We start from the raw sequence: 22,293 nt of genomic DNA on the forward strand, positions 1-22,293 counted from the left end.
TGTTGTAACATCCGGCCCCTCGTACCATCAATATTGTCTGTTCTGTCCACGAAGAGCTCACGGATTTGTTTTTGGTTGCCCAGATGGAGACTTCCCAAGAGGTCACCCATCCTAGTACTACTTCCACCTAATCACGCTTAACCGTGGAGTTTTCATGTGCTCCACAGCCAATTAAGCCCAAAACGCGTTGGTGATTGAAGAGGCATGACATTTACTTATGAACCAAGGATGCCTCTTGTCCACGGCCAATGTGGGATTTGCCTAAGAGTGGGACGATGTTGTGTTTGCCAAGGGTGTTACATGTACTATTGTAGTTGCGGGTAACACTAAAATCACCACTTTAAAATAGGAATATTGGTTTTAAAACTATGAGTAGTCATAAAGCCCCACCTCACTAAAGCCCCACCTCCAGGCATTATACGCCACGTGGCGCATAGTCAGAGTTATGTTTTTATACAAAACATGGAGTAGTCATAAAGTCTCATCCCCAGACATTATGCGACACGTGACATCAAGTCACCATTAATTGTTTTTGTTTTTTTAAATAAATAATTCATTTAAATAATATATATAAAATTAAAAACCTACATTAAAATTAAAAAAAATTACATTAAAAATTTAAAAATACAATAAAAACTAAATTAATAAGACTACATGTATTTTTCAAAAATTTTCTTTTGCCGAATTGCTTTTAGAGATTGGACTTTCGGGTCGTCTTCAGATAACTCCTTTGTTAGAACCTCGATGTCGTTATCCAATTCATTCCTTTTAATTACTTCGACGGGGCCAAATTTACTTGAAGACGTTTAGCTCCAAGTTCTTGTATATCTTTGAGTCGAACGTTCATTTCTTTAAAATGACATTCCATTTCGACATTCGAACCCGTTGCCGACGACGACGCGGCCCCTTTCCCCTTTCCCTTTCCTTTTCTCTTGCTTCTCCTACCCCCCGGTCGAGGCATCTCGGTAATATTCTCATAAGGATTCCCGGCTTCATTATCGCTTACGTTGAAATTTCGAGCGTCGGGACGGGGCGTGTCTGGATCAACCAAAGACGATGTTTTAGACTTTTTTTACGCGGACCACCTTCGGGTTTGTCATCCATAACCTGGCCCTATTTTGGGTTAAACCTCAAGTAATCTTTCCAAATGCTAAAGTAATTGAAGACCCCCGAGACCTCATGTTGATACTCTGTCAACGCGTTTTCCATGACTTCCGCGTCCGAGACACCGCTACTCCTCGTTCGATTCATCCGAGAGAAAAACCGTATGGAAACCCATGCTTTTGGTGTTTATGTCGCCCCATTTCGACAGCAAGGAATCTTTTTCTCAACGCGAGTCCCCGCCAAGTGCGTGGAACAACTCTTTAATTTTGTGCCAATATACCCCCGTTTTTCGATAGTTCGCTAAAAAAAATAAAAACATTACAAGTTCAATGTTTGTTCTAAGAAATTTAAAAATATATATATATATTTAAAAACCTACCGCACTTGGCATCTTTCCAATATCGCGCACCAAGCACGAGCACATAGTACGCACTTGTCGATACTCCACGGTATCACCGTCTTTTTAGCCCGAGCTTCGTCGGCGGGCTCTTTGCGTGTTTCCTTGGACGTCCGCGTTGGCTCGAACAGCCTACGGTCTCCGGGACGGGTTGTGTCTCCGGCACGAACTCGTCGTTGGGTTGGGAACCCGAACCGGCAATAATGTTTGTGGTTGGGTTTTGGAAACCGGGCACCGTATTTGGTAAAGGGGTTCCTAGAAATGCCATGTACGCGACCATATGCGCTTCGAACGGATATGGGTATTGAGGGACGGGGACGGTTGGCATCGGGGCGGTAGATGGGTTCGGTTGTGGATTTTGGATGCTTGCGTTGACTTGACGGAAAAATTGACCGAAACCGAGAACATTTTGGTTGTTATTCGGAAACATTTTGGTAGTATTGTAGTAGAAATAATTGTGGTATATTTGGTAGAGAAGTAGAAGAGTAGTGTTAAAAAATGAGGTTTAGGTTGGTTTTTATAGTGTAGAGTTTAATTAAAAAGTTTTTTTTGTTAATCCAAACTTTCCAACGGTAACATTTTTCGATTTTTGAGCCAATTTCAATGTTACATATAAAACGCTTCCAAAAAAAATTCACAAAACGCCGGGGGTGAGGGGGGGAGGTGTACCCCCGGCGTTATACCCTAAAACGCGTGCAAAACTCACCGAGTACGGATGGTCTAATACTCTTTAACTTTTACCTGTTGTTAGATACCACCCAACTTTTGATTTGTTAACCACCACTCCCAACTTACACTCTATTTGTTTCTGGCATTCTTAAACTTAATGGACCCTAACTCCGTCAATGAAAATGCTGATATGGACATTTTATGCTTGAGGTGGCATGCATACATGGAAGATACCCATTTTAAAAAAATTTAAAAGTCATTTGGGAAAAAGTAAAAACATTTTAATATATATAAATGATTAAAAAATATACCCAACCCCACCTCCCTATCTCCCTTTTGTCTTTTCACTACTGCCATAACAACATTCTCCGATGAAGACTGTCGTAAACAACTACATAGCATAAAACCACCACAGATGGAAACCATCACTACCACGGCTGGCCCATCCCTTCTTCACCATCTACAACTGCCGCCGTCTCCACCCACCACCATCAGCAAATCGCCGTTCAATAACCCCCCCCCCCCCCCCCCACCTGAAAACCTTCATCATCTTTCTCTAGATATGTCGTTGAAACCATGATTAAGATTACTGTCACACCCCAACTTAGGGCCTAGGCGTGTGACCAATAGTTGGTACCTGTTTTTTAATATATCAGAGTTTAAGGTTGTAAAGCGGAAGTTATGATTTATATATTAATATATTCCAAAAGACAGGAATTTAACACCCGCTAGTTTGTTACAAAAAAGTTGAAGATAAAAACCATAATTTACAATATTTTAATATTAAAACTTCATGAGCCATCAGATCGTCTAACGGCTAAACTCCAACTCCAAACGTTTACTCTTGATTACCTGTAAAACAGTTTATAAAATACGTCAGCAACACATGCTGGTGAACATGTTGACGCTAAAACATTTATGAAAACCTCTAGTTCATACTCGAAACAATCAGCGACCCTCTAGACCGGAGTACCAATTATATCACATTAGTCCAGCCCTATAGACTGGCTCAACGAGACGAGGACATGGTACCACGCGTGGTGGGGTATGCCTACCCTCTACTCACATATGTAGGATCCAAACACAAGTATAACTAGCTCAATTGTCAGCAGATACTAAAGTTTTAGGGATATATTATCCCATGTAAACTTTGGTTTCTGAGCAAATGACTCGATTAAAGAGTTTTATAGATATGAGCGTATTCACCTTTGTTTTGATTAGCGCTTTCACTGATATTGTTTTGAAGTTACCTCGGACCTATAGTACGAGAATAACCAAGTATAAATACTAGATCAACGATCTAGCTTTAGACCTTTAGAGTATTTGCATAATCATTACCTTGATAAATATTTCTTTATACATGGATCTTTAGTCCAAAACATTAATTCATAAAACATTATGTTTCTACTTCATGAAGAAACGTATATACTAAGTTTCTTCTTTGTTAAGAAACATTATAAAATCTTTATAATTATAAAAAATAATATTTTATCTTACCATGGTATAGACTATACCCCCGATTAAGGTCTAAGCCATATATAATAAAATAATCGGGTAGTACCCCTACCTTGTATGGCTAATTTATAGGAAATGCCTAAGCTTGACACGGGCAACACTTCTACTTGTTCGTGGTTACTTGAGAATACAAACAAACAAGACTTCAACACTTGCACGTACTTCGAGAACGGATCGTCGGGACGGCGGGATCGTAGCACGTATTTCGAGACAAGTGAATGTGGAATGAGATTTTGGGATGCATAAAGCAGAGCCCGATACCCCTATTTATATAAAGACAAGTGAATGGATCTGTTAACTGCCACTGAATATAATATTCCATCGCGTATCGCGATGGAACTTTAGGTTCGGCCATCGCCTATCGCGACGCCGCCCACTAAGCCTGATTGGTCACCTAGTAGACATGCCGCGTGTTGACACGTGGTACCACCTGGCTGGACACGTGTCACGATTACTTCGCCTGGTCATCGCGTATCGCGATGACCCAAAAGGTTGGGCGATCGCGTATCGCGACACCGCCTATCCTGGGGCAATGTGATGTACCCATCGCGTAGCGTGATGGGTTATCTCGTTAATCCATCGCATATCGTGATGGATCTTGAAATCAAGAATTTTCACTTTAGTCCTTATACTTTTATATTTTGTCACTTCTTGGCCTCGCTTCCACTTTCCAAAAACAATAAGGCGACTCTCGACGATGTGAGCGTGCGAAGTGCAAAGCGTGCCACATTGCGCCCAACGCCCTTCGCCTTCGCTATCGTCCTCGTCAGAGCCCGTGAGCATCGGGTGCTCCGCACCCTCCGCTAGAACCATTTGGTGCATGCTAAGCATAAAAGAATATTACTATGGAAACTCTATCTCTTTTAAAGAGCTTCCAAATTTATCTCACTTTCCATGTGGGATGGAATTTATCTTCCTTATTTATACCCATGGAAAGAAATTTTATTTTCTTCATCCTTTCCATGTGAGATGAAATTCTTTCCTCTATTTCTTTAATATGAATTCTTTTAACTTAATATAATTCATATATATTATTTCTTTACCATATTTATTATTAAATTATTTTGGGTCCTTCTATTTTCAAAGTTGACATTTTAACCTAAAAGTAAATATGGTATTTTCCAAGAGTTTAAAGTTACTATCAGCATCGGTGGTTCCATCAACAAAGGGTTTTGGTAACAAACCATAGTTGCTCCACCATTGTTTGATGGAGCCTGTGGAATCAAAATCAACCTGTCGTCATGTACACAATAACTCTTGCTCTTGGAATCGAAATCAGCCGGTCAGGTTTCGTTAACTTCTCCGCCACCATGGATTTCGTCGGAGCTAGGGTTTACTTGGTGGAGAAGGTGCCTGCGAGTTTGGTAGCGAGGTGAGGTGGACACGATGAAAGATTGATAGTCTTCTAGCGGCTGCAGAGAGCATGCCCTTCTTGGTGGTCTGTGGTGGTAGCTTGCCGGCATGATAGAGGTGGCAATGTGTTTTGAATATGGTGGTTGGGGGAGTGGAAGAAGATGGAGACAAAGTGGGGGTAGGGGTGGTGACGATGATTATTATTTGTTTTTTTATTAAAAAGTGTCACGTCAGCAAAAACAATGCCATATCAGCAAGAACAATGCCACGTCAGCAAAAAACTAACGGAGTTAAGGTTCGTTAAGTTCGAAAGTGTAAAAAACAAATAAGGTAAAAGTTGGGAGTGGTGGGTAACAAATCAAAAGTTGACAGTGATATCTACTAACGAGTGAAAGTTTGGAGTATTAAAAATCAATATCTCTTTAAAAATATCAAATGAATCATTTCTACTAACTTATATAAACTAATGCATTTGTATTTATTTTTGTAATTTGTTTTCTTTTCATCAACTATCATAAAAAAATGTCATGTTTAAGTAATCCGAAAACAATTAATGACTTGGTAGGAGGCTAGGAGCTGAAGAGGCGACTAACTTCTTGTTTGGGTGCAAAGTAAGATCTAAGGAAAGAGAGAGAGGGTGTGACGAATACCGAATGTCCCAAGATATAAATCAAAGCATAGCAGAGAGTAACAAGGACGACTTAAATAAGAACGTTTTAACGATTTCTTGGTGTTGGTGTGATGATTACATAGGCGACGGCGGATGGTAGAGGCGATTCTTGATGAACCTGTGTGGTGCGTTAGAAATCTAACCTTACCCAAATTTAAAAAGAATGTGAGGAAATGAAATTTGTAAGTTGGCTACAATGAATCTTACTAGATATTTGTGGTAGTTTACATTATGATAGGTTATACATTTAACTAAGGATTATTGGTTTAGGATAACTCAAATTATACTCTATTGACCAATAACAGTTTTAACTTAACACTTGGTTGATGACGGTTATTTGTTTACAATGATCTGTGACTAACAGAACTCCAGGACTGTCTGTTAGTCTCAACAAATACACTTTTAGTTGGAATCACCACCATCCAAATATTAAGTTGAGACTGCTAATTGCATATAATATAGGAGATTATTTAAAACCAATTTTTTATTTAACCAAATAACTAACTTTTTTTAATAGCGTTTGGAACTACCCCCAATACCCTAGTAAGATTTTATGAGACAGGTTGTCAACCAACGTCTAGCCTAACTCATCCAAAAACACCATCAAGGAGCACCAATATCCCAAGTCTTAATCAATGACCATAATCCTTAAAGAAAAAATTTATTCGGGTAGCTGAAACGTATTATAACAAACCAAACTAATACCGATCAAAGTCCCGATCACTAACTACCCTGTGGCAGAACGTGGGGGTTCGTCTTCGTCTTGTTTATAACAAAAGATATGTTACTTTGAATCACAAATCACTAACAAACTACACCATAATAATAATAATAATAATAATAATAATAAGGATTATTGGATTAAAATAATCTCATCTTTAATGAGTTGGTCAATAATAATCTCACCTGAGTTATCTTTCTCTGGCAGTTCCACCTTTTCATTGTTTTTTGTTTTATGATACCCCGTTAAAAATAATTAACAGGGTTAACTTTTTGCTGATGTGGCTAGATGAGTTAGCTTTCTAAAAATCCTACATGGCGTTTTTTCTTTCTTTCTTTGATTTTATTAACCCACAATTCGAAACCGCTGGTTTCTCGACTTTTCGGCGTTGGAAGCTGACGCAACCACCGCCGGACGGTGTATTGATAACCGGAGAGAGGTAGGTGAGCGGCTGGTGAAGGTCAGGATAGAGGTTGAAGACGGTAGAGTTGTCCGATGGTAGTTAGAGGATATTCCGGTGTGAAACGGTGAGGTGCAAAACGACGTCGTAGCAACCATGTGTTTTTTTTGGGGGGGCGAGTGTGCGCGATCTGAAAAGCCATGTAAGAATTTTGGGGTGTGTGTGTGCCAACTCATCTAGCCACATCAGCAAAAAGTTAACCCCGTTAAATATTTTTAACGGGGGATCATAAAACAAAACATGGAAAATGTGGAACTGCCAGAAGGAAATAACTCAGGTGGGATTATTAAGGGGGACGGGGTGGTCCGTGATGGCCACCCCATCACGAGTTATACCACCACGAATACCGTTGCCGGTCCCCCATCACGCGTGATGGGGGTCTGACTGTTATGGCCATCACGTTGTGAGAATCAAGAAATGCTACCGTTGGGTTGACCGTTGGGGTTGACCGTTGGGGTTGAGTAAAATTAAAAAAAGATTATTTAACCTATATAAATAACTCAAATCCATCTTCAAATTTAACTCAAATCCAACTCAAATCTTCTACTACAAACAACATTCTAACATCACACCAATGGAGGTTTCTAGAAACCTGGCTTGGGTTCAAAGAAAACCCAAACCCGACCAAAGGTTCGACAAAATCTAGGCGATCCGACGAGATTCCGACTACAAGATGAACCCGACACAACCCAACCTTTCCAACAACCAGTGTTTTGAAACCCGGGACCCGCTATGAACACCGGTCCGGTTCACGCATTTAGCCCGTTTTCTAAAAACCCGGCCGGTTCGGGCGGTTTGAGGTTGGCCCGGACCCGGTGAACCGCCGGGTGAACCGGTAAAGTGTGTAAAATCTAACATTATAATCAACGTTGCAAATATCTGACATGTTCCGGCGACGAATCCGGTTGCAATTTGACATATACCAGCGACAATTCCGGCTGCAATTGCATCTGACGAGTCTAAAAATAAGCGGGATGAGAATAAGAAAAAGACTTAGGGGTGCAAAGGAGATGGAGATGAATATGGTGAGACGATTCACTTATTAAAATTACCTAAGGTGTGAGATGAGATGAAAATTGGTTGAAGTTGGATTTGTGAAGAAGAGAACGGCGCTTTCTAGATCTAGGTTAAAGCCAATTTACATAATTAGCTTTTATAACCTTTATTTTAGGTGTATATTTCAACCCTTTTTATTTATTTATAGTTTAAAAAATTACAGTTTACACGTTTCTCTCTTAATATCCATTTTTAATTTATTATTTATTTATTATTCTTAATTTTATAAGTATAGTTATATATATATATATATATATATATTATTTATGACGTTATCCGGGTCAAACACTGGTCCGCCTTCCCGGGTCGGTCCGACCTTTGACCCGGTAAGACGTCCGGGTTGACGTCCGGGCCGGGTCTGAAAACATTGCCAACAACAACCTTCCCAACAGCAACCTTATCATCCACAACATTTTCAACCGTCCCAAAACCAATCTTTTCAATCGTCCCAAAACCAATCGCAATCTTTTAATCGTATCAAAACCAACCTTTTATTACACCTTTTCTACCCAAAATTATCCAAATAATGCTTTTCAGATGTTTCAAACTCAACCGTCTCAAATGTTCGTCGATCTCCTAGACGACAACGATGTTATACAGCAATTTGCACGTGCTTTTTTTGAAGAAGACGGCAATGTGGTTGAAGATGAACCCGCGGAGGAGGATGGCACCCCAGTGAAGAGGCCTTGGTCATCCGCGGAGGAGGTCGCCTTGACCAAGGCTTACTTACACGCCTCCGAAACAAAAAAATACGCAAACCAACCAAAACGAGACGTGTTATGGAGACGTGTTATTGAACATTTCGGCAAACTTCCCGGATAAACCGAACGAAACATGGATCAAATGACTTCCAAGTGCGGAGATTTGAATAGAAAAATGACAAAATTTAATGCTTGCTACGTCCAATTGGTAACTATTTTTTAAAATTTATTAGTTTATTTTTTTTAATAATTTATTACTTTATTTTTACAATTTTGATATATATATATATTTTTCTAAATGTTTTGTTGGCCCGAAATCCACAAAGCGGCGCGAGCGAGGCGACTATCGTAAAGGACGCCTTGCGCGATTATGTCAAGATTTTCCGACATAAATCTTTTCCCCACATGGACGCGTGGGAGGTTGCGAGACATCACTCGAAGTGGAAACCGATTCCCGTGGTTGACATGGACGGACCGACTGCTCCAAGGAAGAAAGGATATTATTCAAAATGATCGAAAACTTCCGAGTCCGGGAACTACACAACGTCTACCGACGGCTTGTCAAGCAACATGCCGAACATGAACTTGAACGAGGAACCCGGAGACGATCCCGACGAAGACACACCCACACCCACACGGCCGCATCGCAAGAAAAGTGGGGAATCGTCAAGATTAGGAAATGAAGCGGTGGCAGAAGACTTCGCCGAATACAAGTCGGCTAAGTTGGCGGAAATGACCGAGGCAAAGGAGCGAAAGAAATTAGCTCTTGATTCGAAATTAAAACGCGACGAGACGTATATCAATCATTTGAATGAAAACAAAAAAAAAACGCCGATTTAACATTCATCCTACAACCGCACGAACATCTTGACGAACCCTTTAGATCGATCTTACTTCAACGCAAACGCGAGATATGCGCAAGTGGGGCTGGACAGGGCCGTAGGTTTTTTCTGGTCGTTTTTTTTAATTTATTTATCTTTGTAACATTTATTTAATCTTGTTTTATTTAATTTAACCTTGTTTTAGTATTTATTTTATAAAAAGAATTGAAACCATCACATCACACCATCACCACACTAAATTCATCACTAATGATGGATTTGATTGGGTTGAGGTATCACCGTACTAGTTGATGGTCAAAGTGATGGAAATACCATCACAATAATAATCCTAATAATAATAATAATAATAATTTAGTTTCGTGTACACGAAACTTAACTTCGAACCAAATATCAAAACAAACATAACATCCACAAATTATTTCTAACGTTTGAATTGAATCTTGTTCATGGATTCCAATAACTTCACTAGATCACCTAAACTACTACACTTGTCTAACCAGTTTCGTCAATCAAAACATGTCTCTCTTCCAAATACCGAGTCAACACAACCCACAAGATTCAAAACACCCAACCGAGCTGCAGTTCTAATTTGCCTGTTTGAGGAACATGATGATATATATGTTATCTTAACTAAACGATCATCGAATTTATCGTCTTTTACTGGTGAATAAAGTTATGCACACCAAGTGTTTGATGAAATGCCTGAATGAAGTTGAAATGGGATTTTGTATTGCAGGACATGTGTCGTTGCCCGGAGGTAGAAGGGAAGAAGGGGATACGGATGATGTTCGTACCGCGTTGAGGGAGGCTCAGGAGGAGATTGGTTTGGATCCTAAGCTTGTGGATGTTGTTACGGTCCTTGAACCGTTTGCAAGCAAGGTAAAAATACGTGGAATGTAGTCTGTTTTAATGAAACGTGTCATGTTTGGATTGGTCGGTTTAGTTAAACGGGCCGTGTTTGGATTCGTCCGTTTAATTAAGAAGTTGAGTCAACCTGTTTTATTAAACTGATTGATCTGCGAACCCAATTATTAATGGGTCGTGTTTGGGTACTGGATTTTATGTGTGTCCCGGTTTGGGTTACACAAATAAATATATGGGTCTTGTTCAAGTTCAATAATTCAACCTCCCAATCTGATACGATTGTCATCCCTAGAAATTAGGTTCAAAATACATACCCGTTCTCATTCTGCCCGATTACCAAACAAGTTTTGTAACTGTTTGATTGTCATGACAGGGGAATGTGAATGTATATCCGGTGATAGGTATACTATGGGATAAGCAAGCATTCAATCCGGTTTTGAACGCAGAAGAAGTAGAATCGATATTTTATGCTCCTTTTGAAATGTTTCTTAAGGTTTGTTCTCTTTGTTCTTCTCTTAGCTTTGTTACAATCAAGTCTTTATTACGATTTTGTTTAATCATTTAGAGGTTAAATAACTATAAGTAACAAAATTGATAAAAGTTAACACATCAACCATTTGAAATTAACAATATCGATAAAAGCCAACTATGGTTACTTGTACCCAAACCGGCCAAGTTTAGTGAGTCGGCCATACTGGCTGGGTTAAGCTGGCTGGCCATCCCATTGTTAGGTTTTGACGGTTTAAACAATTTATTTTTTCAAAATCACTAATTTGTATTAAGAAACATTCAAATGGTAATGACGATTCAAGAGATTCTAAAATAAATAAAAAATATATATACACATAATAAAGGTTATAAAGGTTATATGGAGTACTATTTCAAGTTTTAAACCACACCGAACCATGAACCAACCCGTTTGGATCTCAAACAGGCCAAACCAGTCACTTGCTTTAGTCTAGATGGTTTGGTCGGTTTCAACTATATATGTAAATCCTAATAAGTATACCTTTATTCATAATCTGATTTAATGCTTATAATTATTAATGTTCTTTTATAGCCTTTCAAATTATCCTAGCCTGTTTTGATTTCTACTACATAGCTACCAGTAAGCCCAACTAACCCACCCGTTAATCCGTTTTATCACATGTACAAACTATATTCTTAAACATCATATTGTTTTGACACAGAACAAAAACAGAAGACAAGAGGAGATAGAATTTCAAGCAGGAAAAGGCTTATTTCACTACTTCGATCACGCAACAAATAACAAGGTTTACACAATATGGGCCATGACCGCTGCCATCTTGATAGCGGCTGCCACCCTGTTCTACCAACGACCGCCAGATTTCCAACCAAGGATGCCTAAATCATGGAACAGAAACCCGAGCAGACTATAAATTTGCAGCACCATATTGGTCAATTGTAATTTCAAATGAACTTATATAATGATTAAATTGTAATTTCATCGGTTATAGCCCATAATTTCACAAACACAGTCAAAATGACACCGTTCAGCTAAAGACCTCGTAGAATTTCTCCATGACGAGTAAGCCCGAATCAATCGACTCCAAAGGATCCTTCCTTAATCTGTGTCTTAAACAATTTGGAATCACAACACCAATATCTTCAGGTGTCACTTGATCTCTCCCCTTCAAAGCCGCTAAAGCTTTTGCAGCCCGGTTCGTTACAATATCACCCCGCAACCCATCAACGTTCAATTCCGCACACACTTTTGATATCTTGACCCGAAGATCATGGTCAATTTGCACGGAAGAAAGCCGACTTCTAGCAGACGAGATTTGATCCTGAAGTTTCCCTTGATCCGCGTTATATGTTTCACGAAACTCTTTCGGGTTTTTATCAAAACGGGCCCGTTCTTCAACGATCTTGACCCGAAGTTCGGCCTCACGAACCGTACCCACTTGGGCATGCATACCGAATCGATCAAGCAATTGTGGTCTGAGTTCACCTTCTTCCGGGTTGCCCGACCCGATAAGAATGAAACGGGCTGGGTGGGATATTGATATACCTTCTCTTTCAACTGTGTTCCATCCGGATGCAGCTGAATCAAGAAGAACATCGACTAAATGATCATCTAAAAGATTAACTTCATCAACATATAATATCCCTCGGTTTGCTTTAGCAAGGAGACCGGGCTCAAACGCTTTGACCCCTTCGGTAAGAGCTTTTTCAATATCAATGGTCCCACAAACACGGTCTTCGGTGGCCCCTAACGGGAGGTCAACCATGTTAATTTTGGTTTTTATGGTTGGAAGTTTTTCGCCTTTGAGTAATTTCTCTCTTACTTCCATCCCCATTGATTCTGGATCTTCCGGGTCTGAGTTGAACGGGTCAGCTGCAACAACTGTGATTTCGGGAAGTAGATCTACAAGTGATCGAACAGTTGTGGATTTACCGGTTCCTCTGTCCCCCATGATCATGACACCACCAATTTTTGGGTCGATGACGTTTAATAGAAGGCATAGTTTCATCTCGTCTTGCCCGACTATTGCTGCAAACGGGTAAACGGGCCTCTGGTTTTCCTTTGACAGCTTCTGAGCCTGGTATTTATTAGTATGTTGTCAGTAAAATACGTGGCAATTTTGACCCGTTTACTGGTTCAATTTGGGTTATGTTTTTATCTCAAATGGGTTGAAAGTAAAATGAAAGTACTAGACCTGTAAATGAACCTAATGTTCACTGAACCATTCGTGAATCAATCGGCGTGAAGTCCGTTTATGTGCGTTTATTCAATAAACGAACGGACATGAACAAAACTTTTTGTTCATTTAGTTAAGCGAACGGGCATAAACACGTGTCTCGTTCGTTCATTTATGTTCGTAACTTTTTAAGTTTGTTCATTTATGTATCCTTTTAATTTGTTAGGCCCGTTACAATCGTGTCTACTTTTTTAAATTTAAAACACCACCCACAATTAGTTCAGTTTTATTATTTTTTCAGACCCAACAAATTTATATTCATGTTTACTTTCCATCGGTGTTTGCTTAGTTATGTTCTCGTTTATATTCATTCATCTATGTATAGTTGTATGATAGTATCCGTTCGTTGCCATGCTCATTTCCTTAACGAACGAACACGAACAAGAAAACCTTGTTCATTTAACTGTTCATGTTTGATGATTTGTTCGGTTAAAGTTAAATGAACGAACATGAGCATGCCCCGTTCGTGTTCAACTGGTTCATCTACAGGCGTAAATGAAACTTTCAAAGGCCAACAAAATGGTTTTGGTGAATAATTGTACCTGTTGTTGAGCAGGGGTGATTTCGGTGGCAACATTTGAGATCGAAAACTGAGATCTTCCTTTCTTTAATGGAACTCCAATGCCTCCATAAAGCTTCCTACTTTGATTCTGCCCTGCATTCACATCAAAGTTCAAGTATTAAATTTCATTTCTACCAAGATTAAGCGAATTCAGGCCATAATCGCATCTTCGTGTTGGCTTATACGGCCACAAGGTGAAAATGTGAATGAAAAAAGTGGTAAATATTCAAGAAATGGTTGTACGAAGACTCCTAATCCAAAGACCAGAAAGCAGAACACTTCTATAATTTTAATAATTTCAGTTACTTATTATTCGATTTCCGGTTTTGGGCAGTCAGACGGGTATCGCCTAATTCAATATCGGTCCCAAACCCACCAAAAATTTTAAAACTAATTCCATACCCAAATACCCGTCTCAAATGTTTTGGATGTTAGGCTTTCCTATCTCGGGTTCAGTTCGTTTTCTATCCCTACTCTATTCCTTGAAGAGCTATTAAATTTACAACTTAATTTTTATCTAACCAACGAAAAAACAATCTACTCTCCTAAACAAATGACACAAATTTTCGGTTAACGAGTTCACAAATCATAAAAAATTCTAATAATAATAATAATAATAATAATAATAATCAAAGTTTGTTGACACAAGCCTTCCTTTCCATATACTCATTTTTCTACAATTCTTCAGCAATAAAAACCCAAAGCAGTTGTTCATTTTACCAAATTGAACAAAATACGAAACGAAACCTGGATTAAAAGATAGAGCACGAATGGACGCCTTTGAAGAAGAAGCTGATCTACAGATGAGCAGTGAGGTTGCAGAAGAAGAAGAGGTTCCTAGTAATCCAGCCATGGTTATGCTATGGAGGTATTGATCGAGGTTCTAGATGAGTGTGAATAATGGCATTTGGTCAAGTGATGAGTTGAGTTTGAATAGTGGGTTGGTTTTAGGGTTAAACTTTGATGTGGATAAGATGAAGAAGAAGATAGATTTCATTTTATTGGTCTGGATTACAACTTCTGATTTTCACCACACACTGCTAACGTGTCATCCATACATGCACTCCAAACTAAATATTTAAGGGCTCTTGTTTCGTAAAATTCGTGAGAATTCAAATAAATTGAAACTAAAATCTTATGAGATGGTATGTTTGTTTTGTTGGAATTGAAATCTCAATTCTATTTTGATGTGTTCGTTGTCAACGAATTGGAATTGAAATTGAAATTGGAATTCAATTTCTTCAAATTCTTTTATTTAAAGGGATTCCAAATCCTTTTAAAGTATAAAGGAATTCATGGATAGATATTCACGAGTTTTTTTTTATATTTTTTTGTTTTTTTAAACGAGGACAACGAATAAAGCATTTTACTTTTTTTTTAACTTTTTTGTTTTTGATTATATTTTGAGTTATGAATTTATTATTGTTATTTTTGAGTACTTTTTTAGAGGTTTTTTATCTTAATAGAATAAAAAATTCAAAAGATAATAAAAAAATCATGACGGAAAATATAAATAAAAAACAAAAAATCTAAAAAAACTAAAATGTTCCCGCCGTTATCCTCGTAAAAAAACTGATTCCAATTCAGTCAAACAAACACATCAAGAATAGAATTAGATTTCAATTCCTTTCAATTCCAATTCCTATTGGAATGTTCAGATTCCAAATCCAATTCCTTTCAATTCCAAATCCTATGCAAATTCCAATTATAATTTCATTCCATTTTGTAAAACGAACGCGCCCTAAGTTTTCTTTTATAACTAAATTGTGTTTGATTCTATCGAAAACCGAGCCTTTAACTGAAAAAATTAGTTGAAATTAACTATAGGTAAACAAATTTGATGTTTATGGCTAAGTGAAGCTAATTAACCAAACATTCAGCTTCTAGTAACGAGTAATGGGTCTTCGTTAACCGACTTTAAAAAAAATTTATACCTATATTTTCATCTTTTATATCTCCATTTCTATCATTGAACAGTTAAGTTTATGTTGCAACTTTTTATGACATAATGAGACACTATCACCAAGTTTTGGACAAGCATATTTTAGCCTTAAAACTTTATAATTGATCTTGGAACACCAAACCTAAATCATTTTCAACTAGGAGAAAAGAAAAAAATTAATATATTGAACAATTAACCGAAACCAACCCATAATCGACCATTCGATTATGGTTATTGTCAAACCCTATTAATTGTAAGGAATGAAAGGTTCCTAGGGGCACTGCCATCTTGAGAGAGTATGAGGGCAGCCACCATGGGAGCTAGATCCGGGCCCATTTTCACCAAATATCGATCCCAGTTAACTATTTTGGTCATATTTTAAGGTATTCGAACAAGTTAATTATTAGAATTTATAACAAACTAGTGTTTTACTTGGCGCGTTGCGCCCGAACAGGTTGGTAAAACTCGAGCGGCGGTAAAATCTAAATATTGTTGGTCTCAAGGGTTGAGACGGTAAGTCGACACGAATTCGGCCAATTTCGGTTACGTGTACATCTTATTCTACCAAAACTATTACAAAAAATAAAACAAAAAATATATATTGAGATGGACCAATGAGGTGACGTCGGTCAGTAAAACTCGATCGTTGGTAAAACCCAACTGTTATCGATCCCGGATATTGAGGTGACTAGTCTATGTGAATTTAGCCAGATTCCGTCACATTCAATAAAGTAGCGGAACTAAAAACATTCGGTTGGTTCTCGTTACGTTAGTGACAGTACTATAACTAAAACAAAACGCGCTGAGTTTACGTTAATCCAGTTGGTTTCCGTCACGTTCGTTACGATACCATAACTAAAATAAAACAAAATTGGTTTTCGGTCGATTTTTGATACGTACAATACGGACCAAAACTAACAAAAAAAAATAAAATACCACCGATAAGGTTTCACAAAAATAAAATGCATATAATAATAATAAGAATCACTCCTAAAAACACAATATTAAACTATAAGTTTATAGCTTGTAAAAAAAATAACATGTAACACCTTTGGATTCATGGCTTGTGTGGTTCGCATGTTGTATGTGAATCCTCATGTCACGAGTTCGAGGGTGTGGTGGCGGTGACAAAGTGGTGGTGGTTAATTGGTATTCTAAAATACCATTCACATTAACTATTTTTCAAACAATTTATTTATAAAAAAATGAATTATATTATAAATAATAATAACCTTTAAAAAAAAGTAATTATACCAAAATCTAATCGGCGGCTACGGCGATCTGAAAATCCATTAAGCAACTCAACTCAACTCAAATTAACGAGGTAGGTAGCTAATTCATTTCTTCAATTCAAACCCTAATTTTGTATTAGTGTTGCTTGTTCATTAACATAACATCTCAAAATGCAATTAACTTTAGTAATCAGGGCATCTGTAATGAATCTTGCAGTAATTTTGAATTATTGATCCAGCTATCGGTATCTAAATGCAGAGTGGTCATAGTTGTTGGTTGGAAGATATGAATAACTCATGGCGGCAACGGGAGCTTGTATTTCTTCTTCTTTATGCACTTATTTTCTACATTATTATCATTCACAGTTCCCTACACCTCTCTCGTGGTAACTTTTTACCTCCTCTTTGTCTTTGTTGTACCTTTCTTTACATCCTAATTCATCTTTGATTTGACATATAATAGATAACTACAACAAGCTTTATGGTTTACGCCCTGGATTCATATCTGGTCTGCTTAATGTACGTTTTCGTTGTTGATCGATGCTAATAATATACAACATTTGAGACAAAAATAACAAGTACACGCCAACTTCATATCTTATGATCTCTTCTTTTTTTAACTATTGCAGGACGTCTCTGATGCACAATGGAGAAATTTTCGCGGCAATTTACCGATTTTAACCTTTGTTTTTGGGCTTTTTACGTTGATTGCTAACGGTTTGAGGGCTTTTTATAACTTAAAAGCTGAAGGGATGTCCATTGTTTGGCTTGTGATTTCATTGGCATATTTGTCATATCTACACGGAGCATTGTACGTCCTCACTTTAATGTTCTTTTTTTTATAGTTTTTTTCCCCCTAAGATCAAGGATCTATAAATATTTATGGTTTTGTAATTTCATTCTTATAAAACTGTAAGTAACTCATGGTTATATCTTACATATTTAATATTAATACAGCATCTTTTTTATCCTCTCAATTGCATCAGCCAATTTCCTTCTGGTTAAGGTACAGTAGATACAAGCTTGATGACGTAACTGTCGCATTCTATTAATATCAAATTTCTAGGCCTGTTAATAAGTTTAATCTCTGTGATGCAGATATTTGGAAGAGCAAAATACTTTCCATTTGTACTTTGGGTGTTCAACCTATCATTTCTTCTTTGTAATCGCGTTTATGAGGGATACTCGTTCGCCAGTTTCGGGTAGGTCCCTAACTTTGTTGTCAATCTGAATTATTAGTTTACAATGCATTAATTTATTTTGAAAATGCAGAAACCGTTGGGGTTACTTGGATAAATTTAGGGGCACTTTCAGATGGCATATCTGCTTCAACTTTGGTATTACTTGCTACGTTCATATAGGCTTGTAAATGATCCGAATGGACATGAACACAGATTGCCCGTATTTGTTCGTTTAACTTTAACCGAACAAACGATCAAACACGAACAATTAAATGAGCGGTGTTTTCTTGCTCATGTTTGTTCGTTTAGAAAAGAACATGCTCTTGTTTGCTTATGTTCGTTTGTGAACAGTATAAACGAACGGTTTGAGATTCGAGAATGTACATGAACTAACATAACTGAGCTAAAACTAGTTAAAAGTAATGTGAAGAACATGTCTTGGGCTCAAAAAGTTAATAAAACCAGACTAAGGTGTAATGTGCCAAAAAAATTTAAAAGAAAATAAATGAACGTGAACGAGCGAACATAAAGGAATTTAAATGAAATAACACATGTGAATGTTCATGAACATTAATTAACTAAAGAGATATGTGTTAATGTTCGTTCGTTTAACTAAATGAACATATATTTTTGTTCTTGTCTGTTCGTTTATTACATAAACGAACTTCTCGCCGAACAGTTTCGTTTACATGCCAGTGTTCATATGATGTGTTAGTACATGTTACTGGAAGTTTTAACTTTTTAGCTTCTTTTTATAAACTCACAAGATTTACTTTCATTCTTTATATGACAGTCGTATTGCGTATGATAAGCTTTGGATATGACTACCATTGGTCAGATCATAACACATATGTTGATCAAGAGGTATATATCTATATATATATGCTGTGAAAACTATATATATTTTTCCAAATAAATTTAAAAATCTGGTAATTACAGAAGCACAATCGACACTGCACCACATGTTCTTCTGGGAAAACATGCTACAGAGTGTTACAGGCAAGTAAAGTTACTTTTAATAACACCAGTGGCTTTATTACTTTTATATCAATATCAGTTAGTTCTAGATATATTTTTTCTTTTTTCAGGAGAGAAGTGTGGGGATTGACAAGTTCTCATATACTATATACCTATGTTATTTGCTATTTGCACCTCTTTATATTGCGGGACCCATTATAAGCTTCAACGCATTCGCCTCCCAGGTTTTATGTCATCCAACTTTAAGGGCATGAAAGTAGTTTTGACAAGATCATGTTTATTTGAGTAAAATTTAACAATAATATCACCAATGTGGGATCTTTTGTGACAGCTGGATACGCCTCAGAAGAGTTATACAGTTAAACAAGTGGTTTGGTATGGTTTTCGATGGGTACTTAGCCTGTTTCTTATGGAAGTTATGACACATTTCTTCTATTACAATGCATTTGCCATTAGGTAAGTCTATAAATAACAAAATATCATTCTATTGTATATAGTCATTCTTTAATTTGTATTGTTTTTAATTGGTTCTGTGTATTTTGATATTTAGTGGGATCTGGAAACAGTTATCACCTATGGAAGTCTTTATTGTTGGATATGGGGTGAGAGCTCATGGTACTTAATTTCACTTTCTCACTTAATACAATACCTTTGCATGTATTTATATATTATTTGAAACTGTAGTTTTGATCTTTTAAGATTTATGAAAAGTATTTGAGATTGAGATTTGAGACTTTAATAGTTTATTTAACTGTGACAGGTTTTAAACTTCATGTGGCTCAAGTTTTTCCTCATTTGGCGATACTTCCGGTTTTGGGCACTGGTAAATTCATTTAAAAAGCATATATTTTTTTCTTCTAATGTTTTATTTACTCGTTTTGACTCGATTAATTATTAGCTAATTCATTTCTTGGTTATATGAAAAACTTAGGTAAGTGGTATTGAAGCCCCTGAGAATATGCCACGTTGTATAAATAACTGCTACAACTTAGAAAGTTTTTGGAAAAACTGGCATGCTTCATTTAACAGATGGCTTGTGAGGTACAAGTTTTGAATACTTATTTATTTTTCGTTTCAAGTAGAGTGACATACTTTTTTTTTCCCCTACACAAATGAGCATAGGTACATGTACATTCCCTTAGGGGGATCGAAAAGGAAGCTTTTGAACGTGTGGGTTGTCTTCACATTTGTTGCCATATGGCATGATCTTGAATGGTATATTTTTTGTTTGTTTTTCCAGTTCCTTATATTATCACTCTTTTTGGGCCCCACTTCTAATTGTTAATTTTATGTATAGGAAACTTCTTTCATGGGCATGGTTGACATGCATATTTTTTATTCCAGAAATGATTGTGAAATCAGCAGCAACTTCTCTTAAGGTCATCTAATGCATTTTATTGTTTCAATGTTGAATTCAAATTGCAACCATTGATTTTAAAAATTGTTTTTGCAGGTTGATAACGTTTTTAAAGAGTTTGTTTTTCGCGAGCTTAGTGCGGTTGCCGGTGCTATTACAATCACTTGTCTGATGGTTTGTTCATTAATAGTTTTTATTTTGTTAGATTTGTAACAATTTTCATACCAGTTTGAATGTTTATAACTATATTAGTTTTGAATTTTATGGACTTTATATATGACAGGTGGCTAACCTTGTTGGCTTTGTGATTGGACCATCAGGCATAAGTTGGTTAAAGTCAGTCTTTCTTCAGGCCGAAGGTTTTTCTCTTTCTTACTCGTTTATTTTTCCTAATTATTATTATGTGCAGTTGACAAAAAACTTCATTATATTATAGGACTACCTACACTATTTGGCTTGCTTGTGACGTTTTATATCGGCACAAAGGTACGATTTTAGTCGTTTTTTTGCACGAGTATTTTAGTCATTTCGTTTGCGTGGTGTATGGCAGGGGTATTTTTTGAGCTATAAAATATAATTTAATCAAAAAACTTTGTTCGATTGCAGCTTATGTTCCATGTATCGGATTCCAAGCAAAGGGCACATCAGAGTTGAAGCGCATGGCTATTATCTCGATCCAAATACGAAGAGTCTTTGACTTGTTGACATGTCTTGGCTTTTCATTTGCTGACACCATTTAGATGAATACAGAATTTTGTTGATCAGTGTTAGGGATTTATTTGAAAGTATGATTAGGTTAATGATAATATCGATGGTAGTTGCATGCTTGTTCTTTACTTTGTAAAACATTGAACTGGTTGAGGTATTTTAAGTTTGATATGTTAGGTGTATAAATCATTATACTTGGTATGCATGTGTAGGAAGTACCGGGCTAGAGCGAAGTCAGGCATTAGGTATTCCCTATACCATATCCTAGAAAGTATGAGTAGCAAGTTTGTGAGTCGGGTCGGCTTTTGAGTCGAGATAGGTTTGGATTAAAATGGGCCTGGTTTTAAGAGTCTGTCATAGACTCGGGTAAAAATAGCCAGGGCCATTACTGGTTCACCTGCTATATTTGTTTATACATTGGATAGTGTTGGTGTTGATGGTGGAGGTGGCGGGAAGAATGATGTTAAAGCTTGATGCATGATATTTCAAGCTGGCTCGTTGAGCTGCAAGCTAACTCGTGTTTTACCTGAGCTAAGTTCGAGCTCAATTTTCAGCTCTCTAACTCTCTTAAGAGCTTTTAAGTGAAGCCAAGTTGACTAGTCTAGTTTTGAGCTTATGTTGAATATGGCTTGACTCGGCTTGCTTGTAGAGCAGCTTAGTAGCGGCTATGTGATGATGCTATAGAACAATGCTATAGAACATTGGTAGGTGAAGTATACAACATTTTCTACTTGAAACACCAAATTTTTGCACATACATATGTTTCAAGTAAATTTCGTTTTGGTCTTATGATTTGGGTTAAGTTATAGATTAAATTCATGAGTTACTATATACACAAGCTTATGATTTGATATACATATGTTAGATGACATATTATGCACATGGATGCGTGTTACGCGTGTGGCATAACTTTTGGCCTATTCTCCCAATTAAGTACTGTTATGCTACCAAAATCCTTTCAGATCACACATTTTAGTGGCTTGATTTACCTTATTTGTGGTTGTTTTATTGTCATCTAAGGTTTAAATTTCAATTTTTATATAAAACTATCAAAATATATCTTAAATGGATGTTATAGAATATAACACACTCGAACGAGATTTTAGTAATCTTGTGAAAGGATTTTAAAATAAAGATGCTTTTTATAAAAGGGTATAAAACAATGTGTCCAAATAACTTGACACTCTCCAACACAAAAGGACAAAATATTGCACATATACGGCTCATATAGTCTCTATATGAGACGCATATGGCGTCC

At 37.1% G+C, this 22,293-nt stretch overlaps 3 protein-coding genes across 3 annotated transcripts; 2 read left to right on the top strand and 1 right to left on the bottom strand.

Annotated features, from left to right (window-relative positions):
* The first annotated feature begins 9,887 nt into the window (after window positions 1-9,887).
* LOC143603312 (nudix hydrolase 22, chloroplastic-like) lies at window positions 9,888-11,758 on the top strand. The gene is made up of 4 exons (XM_077080140.1): window positions 9,888-10,151; window positions 10,225-10,367; window positions 10,726-10,845; window positions 11,543-11,758. The coding sequence occupies exons 1-4, from the start codon at window positions 9,935-9,937 to the stop codon at window positions 11,750-11,752; spliced, it is 690 nt and encodes a 229-aa protein (XP_076936255.1). The 5' UTR covers window positions 9,888-9,934; the 3' UTR covers window positions 11,753-11,758.
* Window positions 11,759-11,804: 46 nt separating this feature from the next.
* LOC143603311 (magnesium-chelatase subunit ChlI, chloroplastic-like) lies at window positions 11,805-14,497 on the bottom strand. The gene is made up of 3 exons (XM_077080138.1): window positions 14,385-14,497; window positions 13,618-13,730; window positions 11,805-12,916 (listed from the first exon to the last, which is right to left on the bottom strand). The coding sequence occupies exons 1-3, from the start codon at window positions 14,488-14,490 to the stop codon at window positions 11,867-11,869; spliced, it is 1,269 nt and encodes a 422-aa protein (XP_076936253.1). The 5' UTR covers window positions 14,491-14,497; the 3' UTR covers window positions 11,805-11,866.
* A 2,611-nt stretch (window positions 14,498-17,108) lies between these two features.
* On the top strand, window positions 17,109-21,155 carry LOC143603315 (membrane-bound O-acyltransferase gup1-like). The gene is made up of 19 exons (XM_077080143.1): window positions 17,109-17,127; window positions 17,275-17,330; window positions 17,441-17,622; window positions 17,769-17,817; window positions 17,910-18,013; window positions 18,084-18,148; window positions 18,786-18,856; window positions 18,932-18,991; window positions 19,081-19,194; window positions 19,302-19,426; window positions 19,521-19,572; window positions 19,731-19,793; window positions 19,902-20,011; window positions 20,093-20,185; window positions 20,268-20,349; window positions 20,424-20,501; window positions 20,611-20,686; window positions 20,764-20,813; window positions 20,934-21,155. Exons 1-19 carry the CDS (start codon window positions 17,109-17,111, stop codon window positions 20,979-20,981), a joined length of 1,497 nt encoding a protein of 498 aa, XP_076936258.1. The 3' UTR covers window positions 20,982-21,155.
* The last annotated feature ends 1,138 nt before the right edge of the window (window positions 21,156-22,293 follow it).

This window comes from Bidens hawaiensis, unplaced genomic scaffold (assembly GCF_021521415.1).
Source record: "Bidens hawaiensis isolate Kalapana, Puna unplaced genomic scaffold, B.hawaiensis_p1.1 tig00061224_1, whole genome shotgun sequence".
NCBI lineage: Eukaryota > Viridiplantae > Streptophyta > Magnoliopsida > Asterales > Asteraceae > Bidens > Bidens hawaiensis.